The sequence below is a fragment of the Dasypus novemcinctus genome, chromosome 25 (genome assembly GCF_030445035.2).
Source record: "Dasypus novemcinctus isolate mDasNov1 chromosome 25, mDasNov1.1.hap2, whole genome shotgun sequence".
In the NCBI taxonomy this organism is placed as follows: Eukaryota; Metazoa; Chordata; class Mammalia; order Cingulata; family Dasypodidae; genus Dasypus; species Dasypus novemcinctus.
The window spans coordinates 17,944,769-17,962,580 of record NC_080697.1 but is presented as its reverse complement, the minus strand read 5'-3'; the positions used below and the strand labels follow the sequence as shown (position 1 = coordinate 17,962,580).

Here is a 17,812-nt window from a genome sequence, read left to right as displayed (position 1 = left end):
GGTAGGCAGCAGTCAGGCTGAGTTTAATGATGGGGAGCTGGGCCAGACCATACACAGACTTCTGCCCATCCCCTCAGCCCATGGCCAGAAGCAGCCTGGGGGTGGGAAGGAAGGGGCGGCAAGAAGAACCAGTTCCTCCCAAGGCAGTTAGCCATGGTCCCTCGGACTTTGTGCAAAATTCTAAATGCTAATTTGGCATCGAAGGTCAGCTCTGAAAAAAAAGGGGGCACTCCTCTGTGCAGCCAGCCCAGGGGGAAGGGAAGGTTGGTTAGGAGGCCCCTGGCCAAGGGGAGAAAAGGGGGAAAGAGGAGAGAGGAAGGAAAAGACCCCCCCGAGCTTGGGGGACACAGGCATGGGGCAAGTTTTTGTATATTCTTTTGGGGTAGAGGGCTGACACCCAAGCAGTGGATTACAGATCCTCATCTCCAATGCCCTCGAAGGCGAAATTGCCGTGGACATCGCTGGCACTGGCGTCTGTGCTGGGACTGCCAATTCCCCGCAAACTCACAGTACTCAGCTTGCTCTGTAACAAAGGCAGGGTGGGGTCAGAGGCCTGAGCCGCCCTGCGGTGCCTACAAACACCGACCTCAGCAGCCCTCCCTGGGGACTCACTGAGAGTTTGACCACGGGCTCCCGGCTGGCGTCAGGTGACTCCTGGGGAAGAGGCAGAGGTGTCAGAGACCTTACTGGGGGAGGAAGCAGGGCTGGGAGCTGGGACACTGACCAGTGAGTCACACTTACGAGCAGCGGTGGGGACTTCACTGCTTGCTGGCTGTCTGAGCGTCTCAGGGTGCCCCCCACCCTCCGGCGCAGCATCTGGGATAGTGACACGAGGTGCTGATGAGGGCAGGATTGCTCTCTTTAGAGTCCTGCCCATTCCCCCCGCCCACCCCCACTCCCTCTCAAGAGAAGCCTCACACCTGGGGAAAAAGCAGGGCGAGGACAACCACTTAGCCACTTACAGTCCCCAACTGCTTACCTTCCTGATGCTGCCGCCAGATTTCTTCACCATCAGCTCGTCTACCATGGACTGCAGGCAGATGCTCATCATGATGGCCTGAGAGCAAAGGGGGGAGCACTCAGCCTGCCTGGAGGAGTCACCTGAGCCTAGCATCCCTCAGACCAGTGCTCCCACTCACGTGGAGTCCTGGAAGCCCTAGGCTTGGGAATCTAAGTCATGGTGCAAGGGGCTCCAGAGGAGGCCGAGGGTGGGCTCACACCTGGGGGCTGGTGATGGTCACCCATTGTAGCCGGTCCTTGCTCATGAGGTATTCGAAAGCCAGTTCCAGGCGCACCTCACCCCGGCCCCGGCCTGGGCTGTTTGTGCCTCCACTGGGCAATGGCACCTGGGAGAGGAAGAGAAATTAGGCTGAGTTCTTTTGGATGAAACTGCCTCTCTTCTTGCCTCATTACTGTTGATTCCTGAAGCTCAAGGCCAGTGAGGCCCCCATCCCAGCAGGCCTCCCGCTCCTGCCCCAACTCACTGAGGAGGTGACCCGCCAGCATCGCATGCGGGTGACCCGGAAGGAGCCTTCACGGAGTTGCTGGCCAGGCAGGCGGAGCTGGAGGCTGAGCTCACTGTTGCCTGCGCTTACCACCACGGGACAGTCCTTTTCTGGGAAGTCAGCCACGCAGGCATCAAAGCGCAGGTAGCCGTAGTGCCGCAGCGTCTGGGCCAGCCGCAGAAACTGAAATGCAGCCGCCACACAGATGGGTCATGGAGAGGGTGCAGGGTGGCTTGAGGAAAGCAGCCCCTTGGAGGCGGACAGGAAGGAAGCAGGGCTCACCTCCTTTTTGGAGACCTTCTCTTGCAGAGATTTGAGCTGCCGATGTTGCTCCTTGGTGACCAGGATCCAACCCCGCTCAATATCTGACACCGTCTACAGTGAAGGCCAGGAAGGGGTAGGGGTTGGGGTGGTGGCTTCCAGTCAGAGCTCCAAGGAAAGCATCCACAGTTATCTCTGTCCAGCCTGACCCCTAGTTCCACGCTGGAAATCTCTTTGCAGTTAGTCCTTGACCTTACCAGCTTATAAGGTAGGGAGAATAGAACTTCAGAAGAAGGGTTGTGAGGCAGCTCTAAGCTTACCTGAGCATAAAGCAGGTTCAGGCCAACCCGGTTCTCCATGACATCGTCATCATAGGCAGAGTCCCAATAACTGAGTGAAGGACAGAGAGGGGTAGTGGGGCTAAGATAGGGCAAAACGGGAGCAATCTGGAACTAATGGTACTACAGCGGGGGGAAGCTTGGGAGGTCTGATAGAAGTACCCAGCTCTGCCCCCTTGTTCTGATTATTCTGTCTAAATACATAGCCCAGTAATCCAATCCAGCACCCTCCTCTTCCAAGCCCAGCCCTGACCTCTTCCTCAGCACAATCTTATACTCTTGACTCCGAAGGCTGGTAACAGACACATAAGGCAGCTCAAACTCTTGCAACTTCCGTATAACTATAGGTAAAAAAGAGGAAAATGTCATGACACTCAAGGAGAGGGAAATCAAGAGGGAAGCCACCTTGAGGAAATGCTACATTCTGGTCTACAAGGCAGAAGGTGGCATATTCACTACTGGAAACTTAGGGAAGCAGTACAGTCTACAGAAACTCACAAGAAAAGGCTCCATCCTCTTTTTCTCTAACTAGAAAGAGACTAAAGTATCCGATCAAGTCATCTGGAAGATCCAGTTTTGCAGCCACAGCCTGGGGACAGGGGTAGGAAAGTACAGCTCATGATACTGGCAGGTTCTAGTCACCCCCAGCCTAGGACCCTGGGAAGAAGGGAGCAGTGCAGAACAAGGGCCTCACCTCCAGGACGTCCTCAGTTTGATCCGAAGTTAGCACGTTGACCAGAACTTTCTGCCCATTGCTGAGGAGCACTTCCAAGGACACCTCTTCTGTGGGGACCTGCTGTGTCTCCTGGTGGTGGACAGACAGGGAAGGCAGGCACTGCCTCAGCAACACCTGCCCATGGTCCAGCTCCAACCCATCCCCAGCTCTATTTCTAGGTCCCTCTGGTGTCTATTCTCAGCTGCTTAAATAAAGACTGGAGCTTTCCTGGATCTCATCTGTACAGCAGAAGCCCCATTCCAGGAAAAAAACTGCCGGGATGACTCTTGTAGCCATCTCATTAAAATGATACGGCCTTCTAGCAAGATCTTTCTCTTAAATCTTAGTCCCACCCAAAGTCTTACCTGTTGTGCCCGACGCAGGAAACTATTGAAAGTCTCGCTACTCCCAAGCAATGGGTCTTGCCGAACTGTGGGGACAAGGGAACAATATTCCAGTGACTTAGGATTCCCTCTTGACTCCCCCCAGGCCTCGTCTTGCTAAGTCCTCCCCCACCCCATTTCCTGGGCTGGGATGGCCTCCACAGCCCTCAGCTTGCCTCACCTCACTGTAAGTTCTTCGCCCGCCCCACCCTTGACTACCAGTTGGGTCTGTAGCACTAAGGCATTAATGATGGTAAGCGAAAGCACAGCTGCAAGTTTCCCCCACCAATCTAAGCTGCTTTAAGAATAGCATTACACTAGTATTTCTCATGGGTGTTAGGAGCCTACATTGTTTTGCTAGTATATAGAGTTATACAATCCTTGCAGATCAAACCAGAGGCTTCGCAGATCTAGAACTGAATTCAGGAACCATCTGGTTTTAGTTTCTCCCCAGTCTTCAACACAGCCTAAAGTTCCCTCCAACCACTCACCAGCTTGCATGTACTTCTCTAACTGCTCCCTCCTCTGTTCTACCTCAGCAGGTGTCAGAGAGAAAAGCTTCTTTGGGGGGAATGCAGGAAGCACATTGGCCCCATACTCCTTTCGAAGCTATTTCAAGAGAGAGATACAATTCTTCACATAAACATAGAAGAGGCAATCCAGACCCACCACGTTCTCTTGGGCTCCCCTTCTCTCAGTCCTTATGTCTCCCCACCCCCCTGCCACTCCCTACCATCTGGGAAACAATTTATTTGACAGGTAGCGCCTCAAAGGAGCTTGTCCTAGATCTTTCCGTCTTAACTGTACAGTCAACCCCTCCACAGGTGGAGAAGGTTTGTGTGGGGTCAGGGCCTTAGAAGTCCCTTGATTATTTAGAAAGACACTGTTCCATGAACCCTGACAGGAAGCAAAGGGCTTTATAAGAAAGTTTAAGTGCAGAGATGGTTAATCAATAGCTAAGTATGTTCACAAAGTGTCTTAGGACTTCGAGGGACTCTGGAGATAAAGAATCCATTTTTCCAGTTATAGAAAGAAGCCCCAAAGTAATTAGGCAACTTGCTCCGGGTTGCACAACTAATTAGTAAAACCAGGATTCTGGTACTGAGTTAATACAGTGTTCACAATCTGGTGAGGAAGGCAGAGAAACATTGCAAACCAGGTACATAGCAATAACTGGAACAGCTACACGTACTGAGATGGGCCAAAGAACACACAAGGAAATCGGTGAATGGTTTGTATGAGCAGGAAAAAGAATTTCAAGTTGCAGCTCAGATGACAGAAGGAATGTGCTTTGGCAGCCGGGAGGAGGTCGGTTTTTCCATGCACAGGCAAAGGCTGAAAAGCAGTAAGACTGGGGACAGAGAAAAGCAGGAAGGAAGATGTGAGTATAGGGAGGAGCAGTTGGCACAGCAGACACTAAGCTTCTTAGGGAGTTCCCCCGGAAAGGGCAGGCAGTCAGATAAGGCACCGGATCCTCCCCGGTGGCAGTGATTAAAGGGGGACTACAGCCTCCGGGAAAGCGATGAGGGGAAAAATGGAGAGGGTTTCAAGTTGCCTCGAGGCAGGGCTGCTAGTCCCACCTGCTCGTGCAGCCCCAGGAGCTGGCTGTAGCGCACCCGACAATGCAGGACTCCATTCACGTGAATGTTATAGGCCTGAGGACACAAAAGCAGGTTTAGGGTCGCGATCTGAGCTACCTCCTCGAGAGCCCTGACCGGAAGTTGCCTGGCACAACTCGGTCCGAGTGACACGCCGAGATCTACCGAGAGTTGGTTAGCCTGTCTTCTCCCGGGGCCGGTCCCTAAGCAGAAGGGTCAGTCCGGGGGGAAGTCGGGCTCTCGGGCCGTAGTCTCCCTCCCCAGAAGCCACTGACGCCCTCAAGGGCCGCCGCGGCCCAACCAGGGGAGAAGACGCGGCCGAACAAAGGACCTGCAGGAGCTGGGGCGACCTCTCGACGAAATTGGGACCTGAGATTTCAGGAGTCGGAGGCCCCGGACCAGGCCCGGAGGGTGGCGGCCAGGCCTCGGAAGCAGCTCCGGGAGGGCTCGGGCCCGCTATCCCCGCCCCTGCCCGGCCCGGCGCCGTCCGCTCCTCACCACGTAGGCGGAGCCGCCGCTGTCCCCGTTGCGGGACTCGGTTTCGGGAATGGAAAAGTGCATGTTCCCGGCGGCAGGGCGCGGCCGGGCTCCGGACTGTGGGGGCCGCGGCCGCTCTGCACGCTCGCCTCCGCTGCTCAGCGCGTCCCCGCAGCCTCACTCGCCATTTTGGGGGCGGTGGGGGGGCGAGGGGAGGTTGGTCCGAGATCTGAGGTGGGAAGGGCGGTGGGACGTCCGTCCCGGGCCGCAGTTCCCGCGGCATGCTGGGTACTGTAGTTTGAAGGGTTCCAGGAGCCCGGTGGGGCGGGGCGGGGCGGGGCGGGGCGCGGCGCCCTCAGTGGGTATGGCCAGCCTCGGCACCCGTAACCCGGGGCGTGGCTCCGGCGCACGCCGGGAATTGTAGTCCGCCTGGGACCGCGCGCTGCGGGTGGCGGCGGCTCAGCCTCCCGCCCAGGTGGCGCTGTGGTCTCAGCGACCGCGGAGCCAGGCTCCCGGGGCGGAGGGGCCGGGTGGGGCGGAGCCTAGCACGCAGGGTGATGGCTGCCGCGGCTGTGGCTGTTCGCGAGGGTGAGTGAAGGGCCCGGGGGTACAGATAGGCGAGCCGACGGGCTCCGGCCGGCTAGTGCTAGACTCCGGGCTCTTTTGGGCCGAATCGGCCCGTCCCGGTGCCAAGCCTGACTCCGGTCTACATAGCCTCCGGCTCAGCCAGGCGCCGCGTACCGACTGGTTCCTTCGAGAGGGTGGGTGACTCCGCCTCTCTCCCTAGCTCGTCTTTCCTCTGATCCTGCCGCACGGCGCGTCCCCACGCGAAGCCCTGTCTCGCCTCGCGCGCGGCCACAGAGCCGTGGTCATGCCGACCCAGCAGCCGGCGGCGCCGAGTCCCCCCAAAGCCTCCCGGAGCCTCTCCGGCTCACTTTGCGAACTGTTTTCTGATGCAGACTCGGGATCCGGGATGAAGGCGGAACTTTCTTCCCGGCCAGGGGTAAGTGAGGATGCCCTCCCCAGGCCTCTGTCAAGGTTTTTCTTGCTATCCAGGAGCTGCGCCCACTTAATTTCGCCACCATCTCCATCTCTGTTTCTTTTTGTTTCTCGGTAAAACGAGATTTTATCGAGTTCTCTCACTCCTTACTGACTCTGGGGGAAAGCGTCGGTATTAATGGGATGTAAGCCTTTAACCGGTAGCTGGTGGCAGATGGAGAGACTTAGGGACTTAACTTGGTGGGACTCTTGTAAGCATCCAATTGTGTTTAGCTACCTTTGGAAAAGCTGGAGAAGAGGAGTATTCCGTTTCTGTGTTTCAGGCAGGTGGGAGGGAGTTGACCCAAGAAGAAAAACTACAGCTTCGGAAGGAAAAGAAACAACAGAAGAAGAAACGGAAAGAGGAAAAAGGAACAGAACCAGAAACTGGCTCTGCTGTATCTACTGCCAAATGTCAAGGTGCGGGAGTCGGGGTGGAGCGTTGGAGGGGGGGAGCGGCTCTTTAAAAGGGCTTGGCGCTGTGATGGGAGAGGTGGGGAAGACAAGGCAGAGTTGATTTGAGCAAATGAAGAAAGAAGTTTGATAAAAAAGGAGTGAAGCTTTGGCCAGGGCCCAGACGTTACCTGCCTGGGGCTCGGACACCACTTCCTTTTACCTTTGGTAGGCCCAACCAGAGAACCACCAGGGCCTGGCAATCAGTCTGGCACTCCTGGGGAGAAAATTCCAGCTGGTCGGAGTAAAGCTGAACTTCGTGCTGAGCGTCGGGCCAAGCAGGAGGCAGAGCGGGCCCTGAAACAGGCAAGGAAGGGGGAGCCAGGAGGGCCACCTCCTCAGGCCTGCCCCAGCACAGCTGGAGAAACCCCCTCAGGTATCTTCCCTTCTTGTCAGGACCTCTGTTCCTCCTCATTCTTATGCCAGATCAGTTCTCCAGAGGAAAACAACATTCCCCTCCCTTTCTTCGTCTTGGGACCCAGAGTTCAGAATTCTCCCCTTAACCCCATCTTACCCCTACTCCTTCTATTCTCCCCCTATTTTTTTTTTCTTGTCTTATATCCATGTGGTGCCTTTTATACCCTAAGAGAAAATTATCCATTCACCTATAGTATCTTGACAATGTAATCATTATCTTCTAGGAGTAAAACATCTCCCTGAGCGCACTCAGGTTGATGACCCCACACCTCTGAGGAGGCTTGTTAAGAAACCAGAGCAACAACAGGTAGCAAGTGGATTCCGTTTGTGGCTAGAAAGGTCCTAGGGAGGTGGGATAGAGGGAGGAGAGGTGTTTGGGGCAAAGTGAGACACAGGAGAAGGATGGGTGTTTGGGTCAAAGTAGTCTCACTGTTCACTTCCTTTCCAGCTTCATCCTGTAAGTTTTAAACTTTGGGCCATTGGCCTCATTCCCCTCTTTTGTCAAGGTTCCTATACGAGAGGATTATGGATATAAAGTCAGTCTCTTCTCTCACCTACCCCAATACAGCCGACAAAACTCTCTCACCCAGTATATGAGGTAGGAGCCTATGAAATTCTCACAACTGTTTAAGTCTGAGGAATTTTAGTAACTCAGTATTGAAAGTGACTAGAAATTTGAGGTCAGATCTGTGTGAAGAGGGATGGGCTCAAGGCAAAAGCTCTAGAAGAAATGGGGGCGTCTGTGCTAGTGAAGGAAGTTGCTTTTTATCAGGGGCAGGGTGGGCCGTATGTGCTCAAGCTCCTTTGCAAAGTATGTGATACCACCATCCCATCAGCATCCCATCCTCTGTGATCCACCCAGCCATGGTGCGGCTCGGCCTGCAGTACTCCCAGGGCCTCGTCAGTGGCTCCAATGCCCGGTGTATTGCCCTGCTCCGTGCCTTGCAGCAGGTATGCTTGTCCTGTTCCCTCTTATGATCCAACCCCACCTTCTTGCCCAACTCTACCCCAGCTTGTCTGACCAAAGGTAATTGTGGGGGATGGGGGGAGAGTGAATAACTCCATCCTCAGAACACCTTTCTCAGTGAGGTTTATCTCACCCCCTTTCCAGAGACCTTTACTCAGGACATTCTGCTGATCAGCTTATGTCCTCCCTAGGTGATTCAGGATTATACAACACCTCCCAATGAGGAACTTTCAAGGGATCTAGTGAATAAGCTAAAGCCCTATATCAGGTAAGGACAACTGCCCAAGTCCACCTCCACCTACCTAATCATTTTCTTGTACCCTCTCTCTTGCTTTTCTACCTCTACTTTCAGTTTTCTGTTTTCTTGTTTTCTTTTCAAAGAAATTTTTTTTAAATGTGAAAGCTTTGTACGTTGTAAAGGGTTGCAAAAATGTAAAGTGTTGTTGTAGCTTCCTGACTCAGTGCCGTCCTCTGTCAGCGAGCATGTACAACGCCATCAAGTTCCTTAACAAGGAGATCACGGGTGTGAGCAGCTCCAAGCGGGAGGAGGAGGTAATGAGTGTGAGGAATGAGAAAGGCATGCCGCTGGGGGTAGAGTTAAGCAACATGTTCAGGACTCCCAGGAAGGGCAATGCAAGTCATGGTGCCCTAGTCAAGGGCCAAGGAAGTGGTTGGGCAGTCTGCCTCATGCCACCTTTGGGCCCATTATGACAGATCCACGCATCTGGTATGATAAGCAGAGGTCCTTAAGCATCTTCCTTCATCTAGGCCAAGTCAGAACTTCACGCAGCCATTGATCGGTATGTGCAAGAGAAGATCGTGCTTGCAGCTGAAGCAATTTCACGCTCTGCTTATAAGAAGATCAGTAATGGAGATGTGATCCTGGTATACGGATGGTATGTCCCAGATCAGGGTATTGGAAAGGGACCCTGTGACGGAAAAAATTGGGGGATAGAATGAGCTGAAGAAGGGGCTATCCCCTTTCCCTTTAGGCATGGGCTGGCCATCACTTAGTGACAATGATAGCTGAATCCTCCTCTCCATTCACTCCAGCTCATCTCTGGTATCACGAATTCTTCAGGAGGCTTGGGCCAAGGACCGGCGGTTTCGGGTAGTAGTGGTGGACAGCCGGCCACGGCTGGAGGGAAGGCACACACTACGTTCTCTGGTCCGTGCTGGGGTCCCTGCCTCCTATCTGCTGATTCCTGCAGCCTCCTATGTGCTCCCAGAGGTGAGGGCAGGGGAAGGGGCCTCCAGAGTTGGCGGTAAAGGGGTATATTGGTAGAAGCTTAATCCTAGCTTCCCAAGGCTGAATTATTTAGAAATATTATAATTCTATAGACCCTGTTTATACTTGATAGGAAAAGAACTACAGCATGCTGTAGCACAGTCTAGCTATTGCAAAAAAGACATCATATTAAACTAGCAACCACCAAGAGGGACCAAGACAAAAGTTACTACAGAGTTTATTTTTCCTGTGGGAGGTTGGTCAGATGTTTCTCCAAGAGAGCTGTCATTAAGATTTGTTAATCATTGTTTGAATCTTGCTCTTCTGGGCAGAAGCTGGGGACTTTATTGTGCATTAATACCACATGTGACATTTTTTCTTCCCCTTCCCTTCTCTTCAAAACAGGTTTCTAAGGTGCTTTTAGGAGCTGATGCACTCCTGGCCAACGGATCTGTGATGTCACAGGTTGGAACAGCACAGCTGGCCCTGGTGGCTCGAGCCCATAATGTGCCAGTGCTGGTCTGCTGTGAAACGTACAAGTTTTGTGAGCGCGTGCAGACAGATGCCTTTGTCTCTAATGAGCTAGGTAAGGAGTCCCAGGAGGAGAGAAGAGAAGGTTCCAGGAAACCTGAGGGCAAGAGGGCAAGGGGAGTTTAAACTACAACTTGTTTTCCAAAAGGACATAAATGGGTACACCCACCTACCCCACCCCCATTGCAGATGACCCTGATGATCTGCTGTGTGAGCGGGGAGAACACGTGGCCCTGGCTAACTGGCAGAACCATACATCCCTACGACTGTTGAATCTGGTCTATGATGTGACCCCCCCGGAGCTTGTGGATCTGGTGATCACGGATCTGGGGATGATCCCTTGCAGTTCCGTGCCTGTGGTCCTGCGAGTCAAGAGCAGTGACCAGTGAGGGGGGAACACAGGATCAATAAATGCCATACTCCCTGTTCTTAGCACCTCTGCCTTTTTATCTCTTTTGCATCACAGCTACGTAAGTTAGAAATCCAGACTCCCTAACCCCTCTTTTCACCTGCTCCCAACCTCAGACCTTTACAGAGATCCTTTCAGGTGACTCTAGCTCCAGGCCAGAACTTTGGGGTCAAAGTAAAAGTTAGTTTGGAAACCAAAAACTGTCCAAGGTATCATTCATTTTTCCATCATCTACATGTCAGACAGTGAACTAGGATAGGATAGAACAAGAGTCCTGTCTTTAACAATAGCTTGCATTTATTGAGTACTTATTTTGTGTCAGAAACTGCCTTTTCCTTGAGAACGCTTAATGCAACTCTATGGATTAAGTGAGGTTTTACAGAAAAGAAAAGTAAGGCACAGAGAGGTTATTTGCCCAGGATAACATGGCTAGTCAGTAGCTACCAGGATATAATATCAAGCAGTCTGGATCCAGAGACTTTGAGTCCTTAACTTTATGCTATGTGCACTTAAGGGGCACTTATCATGGTAGAGGACATGCACAGATATAATAGCTACAGTATGTGACAAATTCTACTAGTAGCATGAGCAAAATTTCTTGAAAGCAACCAAAGATGATCGCACTGATTGCACCGGGTCTAGCAAGTTTGGAGACTTCACAGGTAACATCCAACCTAGTCGTTGAAGGATATTCTTATCCTTTCCCAGTTGGAAAAAAATGGGAAGGCAGTTCAGCGGAGGAAATAGCTTGAATCCAAAGACAGAATAGACCCTAAAATTACTGGCCTATTTCAAAGTGTCAAGTAGTGTGGTGAGGCTAGAACTGAGGTTTATTTGTAGAGTGCTAAAGCTGCAAAAGGTAGGTTGGGGCCCAAGTGTGAGTCTAACTGCTAGTTGTCTAAAAATGGAGTCATCTGTTCTGTGTACATGTGTTTTCTTCAGAAAATTGAAACAGCCTAAAAGTAGAGTGAACCTTATAAAGAATCTCCATCACCAGACAGAAGTTATCATGATTTGCCACATTTGTTTTCTTTTTATTTCCGTTTTTTTAACTAAAGTTTTAAGAGTAAACCCCAGACATACAATTTCACCCTTACAGCCTTAAGTGTGTGTTTCTAATATGGAAATTCCCATATATAACCATAATTCATTATCACAATAATACCTTTTTTAAAAAAGTTTTATTTATCCCCATCCCTCTCCTCACGGTCACTCTCTGCTCTCTGTGTCCATTTGCTGGGTGTTCTTCTGTGTCTGCCTGTCTTTTCTTCTCATCTTCTCTTTAGGAGGCATCAGGAACTGATCCTGTGACCTCTGATGTGGGAGAGAGGCACCCAGTCGCTTGAGCCACCTCAGCTCCCTGGTTTGTAGTTTCTGATTGTCTTTCCTCTGTGTCTCTTTTGGTTGCATCATCTTGTTGCTTCAGTTTGCCATGCAGGTCAGCTCTGCAGTGTGGGCCAGCTTCACCTTTACCAGGTGGCCCCAGGACCCCCCATATGGTTGATAGGAACCCAATTGCTTGAGCCACATCTGCTTCCCAATACTTTCTTACTATTATCCAACCCATAGTCAAATTTCCTTGTCTCAAAAATGACTTTTTACAGTTGTTTGTTGTATTTGCTTACATGTTATATTTGGTTATTATTTCTCTTAATTTTTTGTAATTGATGGTTCCTCTACCTACCCAACTCCCTGACATTGACTTGCAGATACCAGGTCTTAGAAAATGTCCCACATTCTGGACTTATTGCTTCCTTGTGGTATCCTTTAACTCATTCCTTTTACTCCTCTATTTCCCTTCAACTTTTCGGTCAAGAATACGTCGTAAGTGGTATTCTGTATTTTATATTGTCTCACATCCTGAGGCAAACAACTGCTGGTTGTTCCATCTTCAGTGATAAGTGGGTCCAGGCAGTGAAAGCCTGGTCCCTTCATTTAGTGGTTTCATCTACTGGTGATTGTTGCCTGAATTATTTCACTAGGGGTTGCAAAATGTGGACTTTTCTAATTATATTATTTTTTCCACACTTGCTAGCTGCTGTTGTCCAATAAAGAACTTGCCCATATCAAGGCTATATAATTATTCTGAATTATAATTCACACTGGAAAGGCAGGAAAATGCTTAATTCTTCCCTTTTATCTGCCATTTTTAAGGAGTCAGACCCTAGTTATTTCCAGTGGTATTCGATGAGTAGCTGTTGCTGTTGCAGCTTTTTTTTTTTCTTTTAGGATTATTATGAACTCATGAGTTTTTATATATTCAATATACCACTCAATCATAAAAATTAAGCAATGGGTCGATAGTGTCAGCCTATGTTTTAAAATGATAACTGATAGAGATCAGAAGCAGAGAAAATGATCAGTTGAGCTTATTGCCTTTTAGTGAAAATTACAGATGCACCTAAACTTTGGTCCTGGCATTCCACTTCTAGGAACTCACCCTGATATGAGTGCACGTTTGAAGTCACTTAGATACAAGGTTTTTATAGCAGCATTGTTTATATTAGTGAAAGACTGGAAACCACCTAGGTATCCATTAACAAGGCACTGAATTATACTTTATCGGTAGTTAAAATATGACAAGCACCCATAAAGAATGAAGGTTTTACATTCAGACATGGAATAATCTCTTGAGGTACACTCGCTTAAAAGAAGCAAGATGCAGGACAGTGTGTAGTTATGTTTTTGTATTAAAAGGGGAAATATATATGTATTTGCATATGTGTACAAATACATAAAATATCTTGGACTAATAACAAGAAACTGATTGCTGTGTGGATATGACCTAGGTGGCTGGAGACAAAGGTGGGAAGGAGTCTTCACTTTATACTTCATATTCATATGAGCCACATGAATGATTTATTCCAAAAAATAAAAACAATTGTTAGTTTTAAACTAAGAGATTTTGCAATACCTCAAGCCAAAATAGCCAAATCTGAGGCAGCAGGAATGAAAAAGACAGATTGGTTCAATACAGAAGTAAACATTTGAAATTGAAAGCTTCCAACAAACAAGCAATGAAAGATGAAGTATATAATTAAGGGAACTGTAGCCTCAACTACACTCAATTTTAGATTCTCACAAAGTTGTTCCTAAGTCATGGCACAGGGTGTGTGTGTGTGTGGGGGTGAAATTGGGTGTCTTCCCCTTATTACCTCTTTTAAGTCTCAGCTAACTCCTCAGAGTCTTAAGTAAGTTCAAAGAAACCAAGGGAATGTAAAGCATGAAATTATTTGGGAGGAAGAAGGTTTGTTTACCCCACCACTTCCTGTCTATGTATATATCCTGAGCGTTCTCCTACTGGATGTGTGGAGACCTGTGAAACTCTTACAAGGCTTGAAGTGCCTCAGGAAGGGAGAGAAACTTGTCGCACTCTTCTCCACCGGCATCCCACCCTCCAGTGAGGGAACGCAGCAAGGTCTTTGACCAAGGCCAGGGACCAACCCCGGGGCTCACTCCTGGAGTGGAGGCTTCCGGAGTCCTGCCCCTTCCTTTCCAGCCTGCCCTCCCCCCACGCCCCTTTTCATTTTCTTTGTCTCGGGTCCACCGCCGATTCTACTAGTGACTGGCTCTGCGGGCGATGCCTCGCGGCGGAAGCAGAACTCAGCCCCGCTGGAGGCGGCAGGAAGGGCTCTGTCTCCCGGCCTCTGCTCCGACAGGAAGAGGGCTGCAGTTAAACTCTCAGGCCCAGCAGCCTTGACGAAAAGGCAGGCAGGATTCGGCGTTCGGGAGCTAAAGCCAGGCCTGGACGCCAGCGTAGTCGAGGATCCGGTTGAGGCCGCATGGGACACCCACGGCGGCGCGACTGCCGTCACCGCGCAGGCGTCAACCTCCGTTCTGGCCCCTGCAATTCCCAGAAGGCCGTGCAAGCGTCCCCTGCCCGGCGAGAGAGCCCCGAGAGCTTGGGCGGCTTCGAGCGGGCTCCCTGACCCTTTCCGCACTGCATCATGGAATAACCGAGTCTGGTGAAAACGTCGCCTGGCCGAAACGCCCGATTAAGCTCACGTGCTCACTTTGTGCCCTAAGGGTTCAATGAAGAGGAGCGACAAGATTTCGTCATAAAACCGCGACCAAACAGGCGGCGCCATCTTCGAACTTGGACTTCCGGAAGGACTTTGGTGAGGGTGAGTGTACCGCAGCTGGGTGTATGGGGGCGGGGGGCCCACGATTACTCCTCCCTCTCCTTTTCCAGTAGCACTTAAGATATTGGGAACCAACCCCCAGCTCCGCCAGTGCCTCTCGGCACAGCATCGCTGACCTCCAGCCTTGGCGCTCCCACAGAACACCAGCACGCCCCCCACATCGGAACCATCTCTGCTAACAACGGTTCTTGCCCTCGTCCCCTTCGCCGTCTCAGGAACGCAGCATCCGGTGTCCGGTCCTCGGCGCTGATTCCGTTGCGTTCTCCGGTCCCAGAGAACCTACAGTAATTGCTCCGCGCCGAGACCTTAAGCTTAGCGAAACTCAGGGCACACCTCCGGCACAGGCTAGCCGTGAGAGCTGCCCCCAAGGCCAGGACGTGAGAGGCAGGCGGTCGTCCCTGCAGGGGTGGCGGGGCCTTCCAGGTTTTTTAGCTGGGTCCCAGCCCCTCCCCTGATGAGGCGCTTCTACCCCGAGGGTTGTGCCCCGCGCGCTGCAACCTCATTGGCGCAGCCAAGGGCCAGTTATGTTTCCCTGTCCAGTCTGCTTGTCCCGCGACAGGTTGGCTGTCTGGTGGGGAACGCAGAGATGGCGATTTCGATCCCATCCGAGGTAACTCACTTTGTTGAAGGGGTGTCGGGTGTAGCCAGTCCCCGTCGTCCCAGCAACATTGTTAACACAAACTTGTTATTCCTGTACCATCACTATTTCTGCCATCCCTTTATAGCACCTGTACTATTTCCTTAAAAGTTTTCTTTAAATTGATTTCTTTCCACAGCTTAACTGCTTTAGTCTCAAGTGATATGGATGAAATTGTGGATTTCATGGGCCAGTTATAGTTTTTAATACAAGTTAAAGTAAAAACAAATAGTAAAGTAAAAACGTTCATTTTATATCATTAAAAATTAATCTTTATCTTTTAAAAAAAGACTTAAAAAAATCACCTTGTTTATCACTAGCTGAACCGTAGAAACCCTTTGGAAAACAGCTTATTACTTATTACTTGGGGTGCAGTGTTACCTAATTATTTTTCCTTGGCCAGGAAGGTCAGGCTGGCAGCCAGGAGCCGCAAGGGAACCAGACAAGTTGGGGTACAAATATAAGATTTTATAAACCCTCTGGTACAGATTTACTAAACACCCTTCCTTTACTGTGAGTTCAGAATTTATATTGTGAAATTATAAATGGAAATTACCATACCCTGTTGCTGCCTTCCATGAGAAGTGAATCCTCACAGGGATTATTTTACCTTGAGGAGCTAGTCATTTAATCAACAAAAGTTAATTATGGCATTTACTATGGATACTATAACTAACCAGATAGGCAAGATCCCTACCCAATAAAACTTTCAGGGAAGATAAATATGAATCAAATACTTAAGTCTCTTATTATATATGTAAGTTCCAGAGGGACTAAAGAGCTACATTTAAGACCCAAAACTAGAAAAATTATGAGAAGAAAGTGAAAGAGATTGTGTCTTTATCTGTGGGGTAGGAAATGCCGTTTTTAAAAGAGATACTGGGGCTTGAACCCAGGACCTTGTATATGCAAAGCAGGCACTCATCCACTGAACTACACCGACTTCCTATGAAAATGCCTTTTTAAGAGAAAGCAAACAGAAGCCATAAAGGAGAAGCTTGAGATATTTAACTCATAAAGATTAAAAAAACTTCAACTTAGCAAGACACATTGTAAACAAAGTTATGGCAAGTAGATACAAGAAGGAAAATATTTGTAGCATATTTTACAGGTCAATAAGGAAAAGACTGGAGGAGGGGATGAGGTATATGGGAATCACCTATTTCACATACATATATAATTTTTTTTTTCCTTAGGAGGTACCAGAAATTGAATCCAGGACCTTGTATGTAGGAAGCAGGCAGGCAGTCACTTGAGCTACATCTGCTCCTGCTTATATTTTCAATGTAACATTTATGTAATCTATCGCTTCTTTTAAAAAATAAAAAGGGAAAAAAAGAGACACTCCATAGAAATATGAGCAAAATATATGTACAGGCAATTCATGTAAAACATATAGAAGTCTAACATATAAAAAGTTACTAACCTTAATTATTATCAGGGCATTGCAAATAAATACAATAGGGAAGAATTCACCTGTCAGATTGGCTAAAACTAAGAAACATGGCAAGACTATGGTAAAATGGATAAAATGGGTACTGATATTCAGTTGGTGGGAATATACATTTTTTTTTAATTTTAAGATTTATTGTATTTATTTCTCTCTCCTTCCCTCCTGTTGTCTGCTTTCTGCGTCCATTCTCTATGTGTTCTTCTGCGTCCACTTGCATTACCTGGCAGCACTGGGAAACTGCGTCTGTTTTGTTGCGTCGTTTTGTTGCGTCATCTTGCTGCGTCAGCTCTCCGTGTGGGGCGCAACTGCTGGGTGGGCTGCGCTTTTTTCACGCGGGGCGGCTCTCCTTGCAGGGCGCACTCCTTGTGCTTGGGGCACGCCTATGCTGGGGCACCCCTGCGTCGCAGGGCACTCCTTGCGTGCGGCAGCACTGCGCATGGGCCAACTTACCACACAGGTCAGGAGGCCCTGGGGATTGAACCCTGGACCCTCCATATGGAACATGGATGCTCTATCAGTTGAGCCATGTCCGCTTACCAGATTTTTTTGTTTGTTTTTTGGTGAGCTGTTTTGCAAATGTCTATTATATTTTAAAATGTACATACCTTTCAATTCAGTATTATAATTCCACTTCAGGTGATTTTTCTGGAAAAATAAATCCTCATTAATGAGGAGAGCTGTATAAGAATATTCATTGTAGTATTGTTTGAAACAGTATTGGAACCTAATTGTTCATTAAATGGAAATGTCTAAAGATACTATAATTCTATGGAACACCATATAGCAGCTAAGAAGAATAAAATAGATCTTTGTGTCTGATATGGTACACTGATATGTATATAGAAGCTCTCTTAACTGATCTCCAAATAACCATTTCCCTGCATTAACCAACATTCCCCATTTTCTACAGAGGGATGCCCATGACACATGGAATGCATGAAGCTTTTCTCCTATAGGCCTGGGCACTCTGCTCCCATTAATTGAGTTGATTGCTTGCCAAGATTCATTCATTGGTTCCCTAATTTTTTAAATGTCAGTTGTTGTTATATTTCTGTTTATTTAAATGTTATATGTATTTAAATTTTAAAGACATTCGGGTGTGAAAAGAGTTATTTTTATTAAAACTAAATTGACGGGGAGTGGATGTAGCTCAGTGTTGAGCACCAGCTTCCCGCATATGAGGTCTTGGGTTCAATCCCCAGTACCTCCTAAAAAACTAGATTGAAATATGATGGATACATAGGTGTGTATTTGTTTTAG

At 49.1% G+C, this 17,812-nt stretch overlaps 3 protein-coding genes across 7 annotated transcripts in view; 2 read left to right on the top strand and 1 right to left on the bottom strand.

The window, feature by feature from the left end:
- Positions 1–2: 2 nt before the first annotated feature.
- Positions 3–5,562, bottom strand: SNX17 (sorting nexin 17). Of its 2 annotated transcripts, none has more exons than XM_058287764.1 (15): positions 5,299–5,562; positions 4,783–4,857; positions 3,694–3,811; positions 3,185–3,249; positions 2,799–2,909; positions 2,603–2,693; positions 2,358–2,445; positions 2,087–2,156; positions 1,788–1,880; positions 1,485–1,688; positions 1,221–1,346; positions 980–1,057; positions 742–837; positions 613–654; positions 3–523 (listed from the first exon to the last, which is right to left on the bottom strand). In XM_058287764.1, exons 1-15 carry the CDS (start codon positions 5,359–5,361, stop codon positions 410–412), a joined length of 1,434 nt encoding a protein of 477 aa, XP_058143747.1. In that variant the 5' UTR covers positions 5,362–5,562; the 3' UTR covers positions 3–409. The 2 variants fall into 2 exon arrangements, with proteins under 2 accessions (XP_058143747.1, XP_058143748.1); XM_058287765.2 differs by having other exon boundaries at positions 742–816.
- Positions 5,563–5,699: 137 nt separating this feature from the next.
- Positions 5,700–12,386, top strand: EIF2B4 (eukaryotic translation initiation factor 2B subunit delta). Of its 2 annotated transcripts, none has more exons than XM_004451437.5 (13): positions 5,700–5,865; positions 6,065–6,280; positions 6,600–6,735; positions 6,941–7,144; positions 7,410–7,492; positions 7,692–7,783; positions 8,022–8,136; positions 8,344–8,420; positions 8,602–8,704; positions 8,921–9,048; positions 9,206–9,383; positions 9,786–9,966; positions 10,101–12,386. In XM_004451437.5, exons 2-13 carry the CDS (start codon positions 6,149–6,151, stop codon positions 10,298–10,300), a joined length of 1,629 nt encoding a protein of 542 aa, XP_004451494.1. In that variant the 5' UTR covers positions 5,700–5,865; positions 6,065–6,148; the 3' UTR covers positions 10,301–12,386. The 2 variants fall into 2 exon arrangements, with proteins under 2 accessions (XP_004451494.1, XP_004451495.1); XM_004451438.5 differs by having other exon boundaries at positions 5,767–5,865; positions 6,237–6,280.
- A 145-nt stretch (positions 12,387–12,531) lies between these two features.
- The window catches only part of GTF3C2 (general transcription factor IIIC subunit 2), a 41,102-nt gene continuing 35,821 nt past the window's right edge, over positions 12,532–17,812 (top strand). The window contains exon 1 of one of the 3 annotated variants that reach the window (XM_004451441.5): positions 12,532–14,444. The gene's annotated coding sequence lies outside the window, so the exon portion shown is untranslated. Of the gene's footprint in view, positions 15,073–17,812 lie in introns of all 3 variants that reach the window. The other 2 variants (XM_058287762.2, XM_058287763.1) reach the window with 2 other exon arrangements.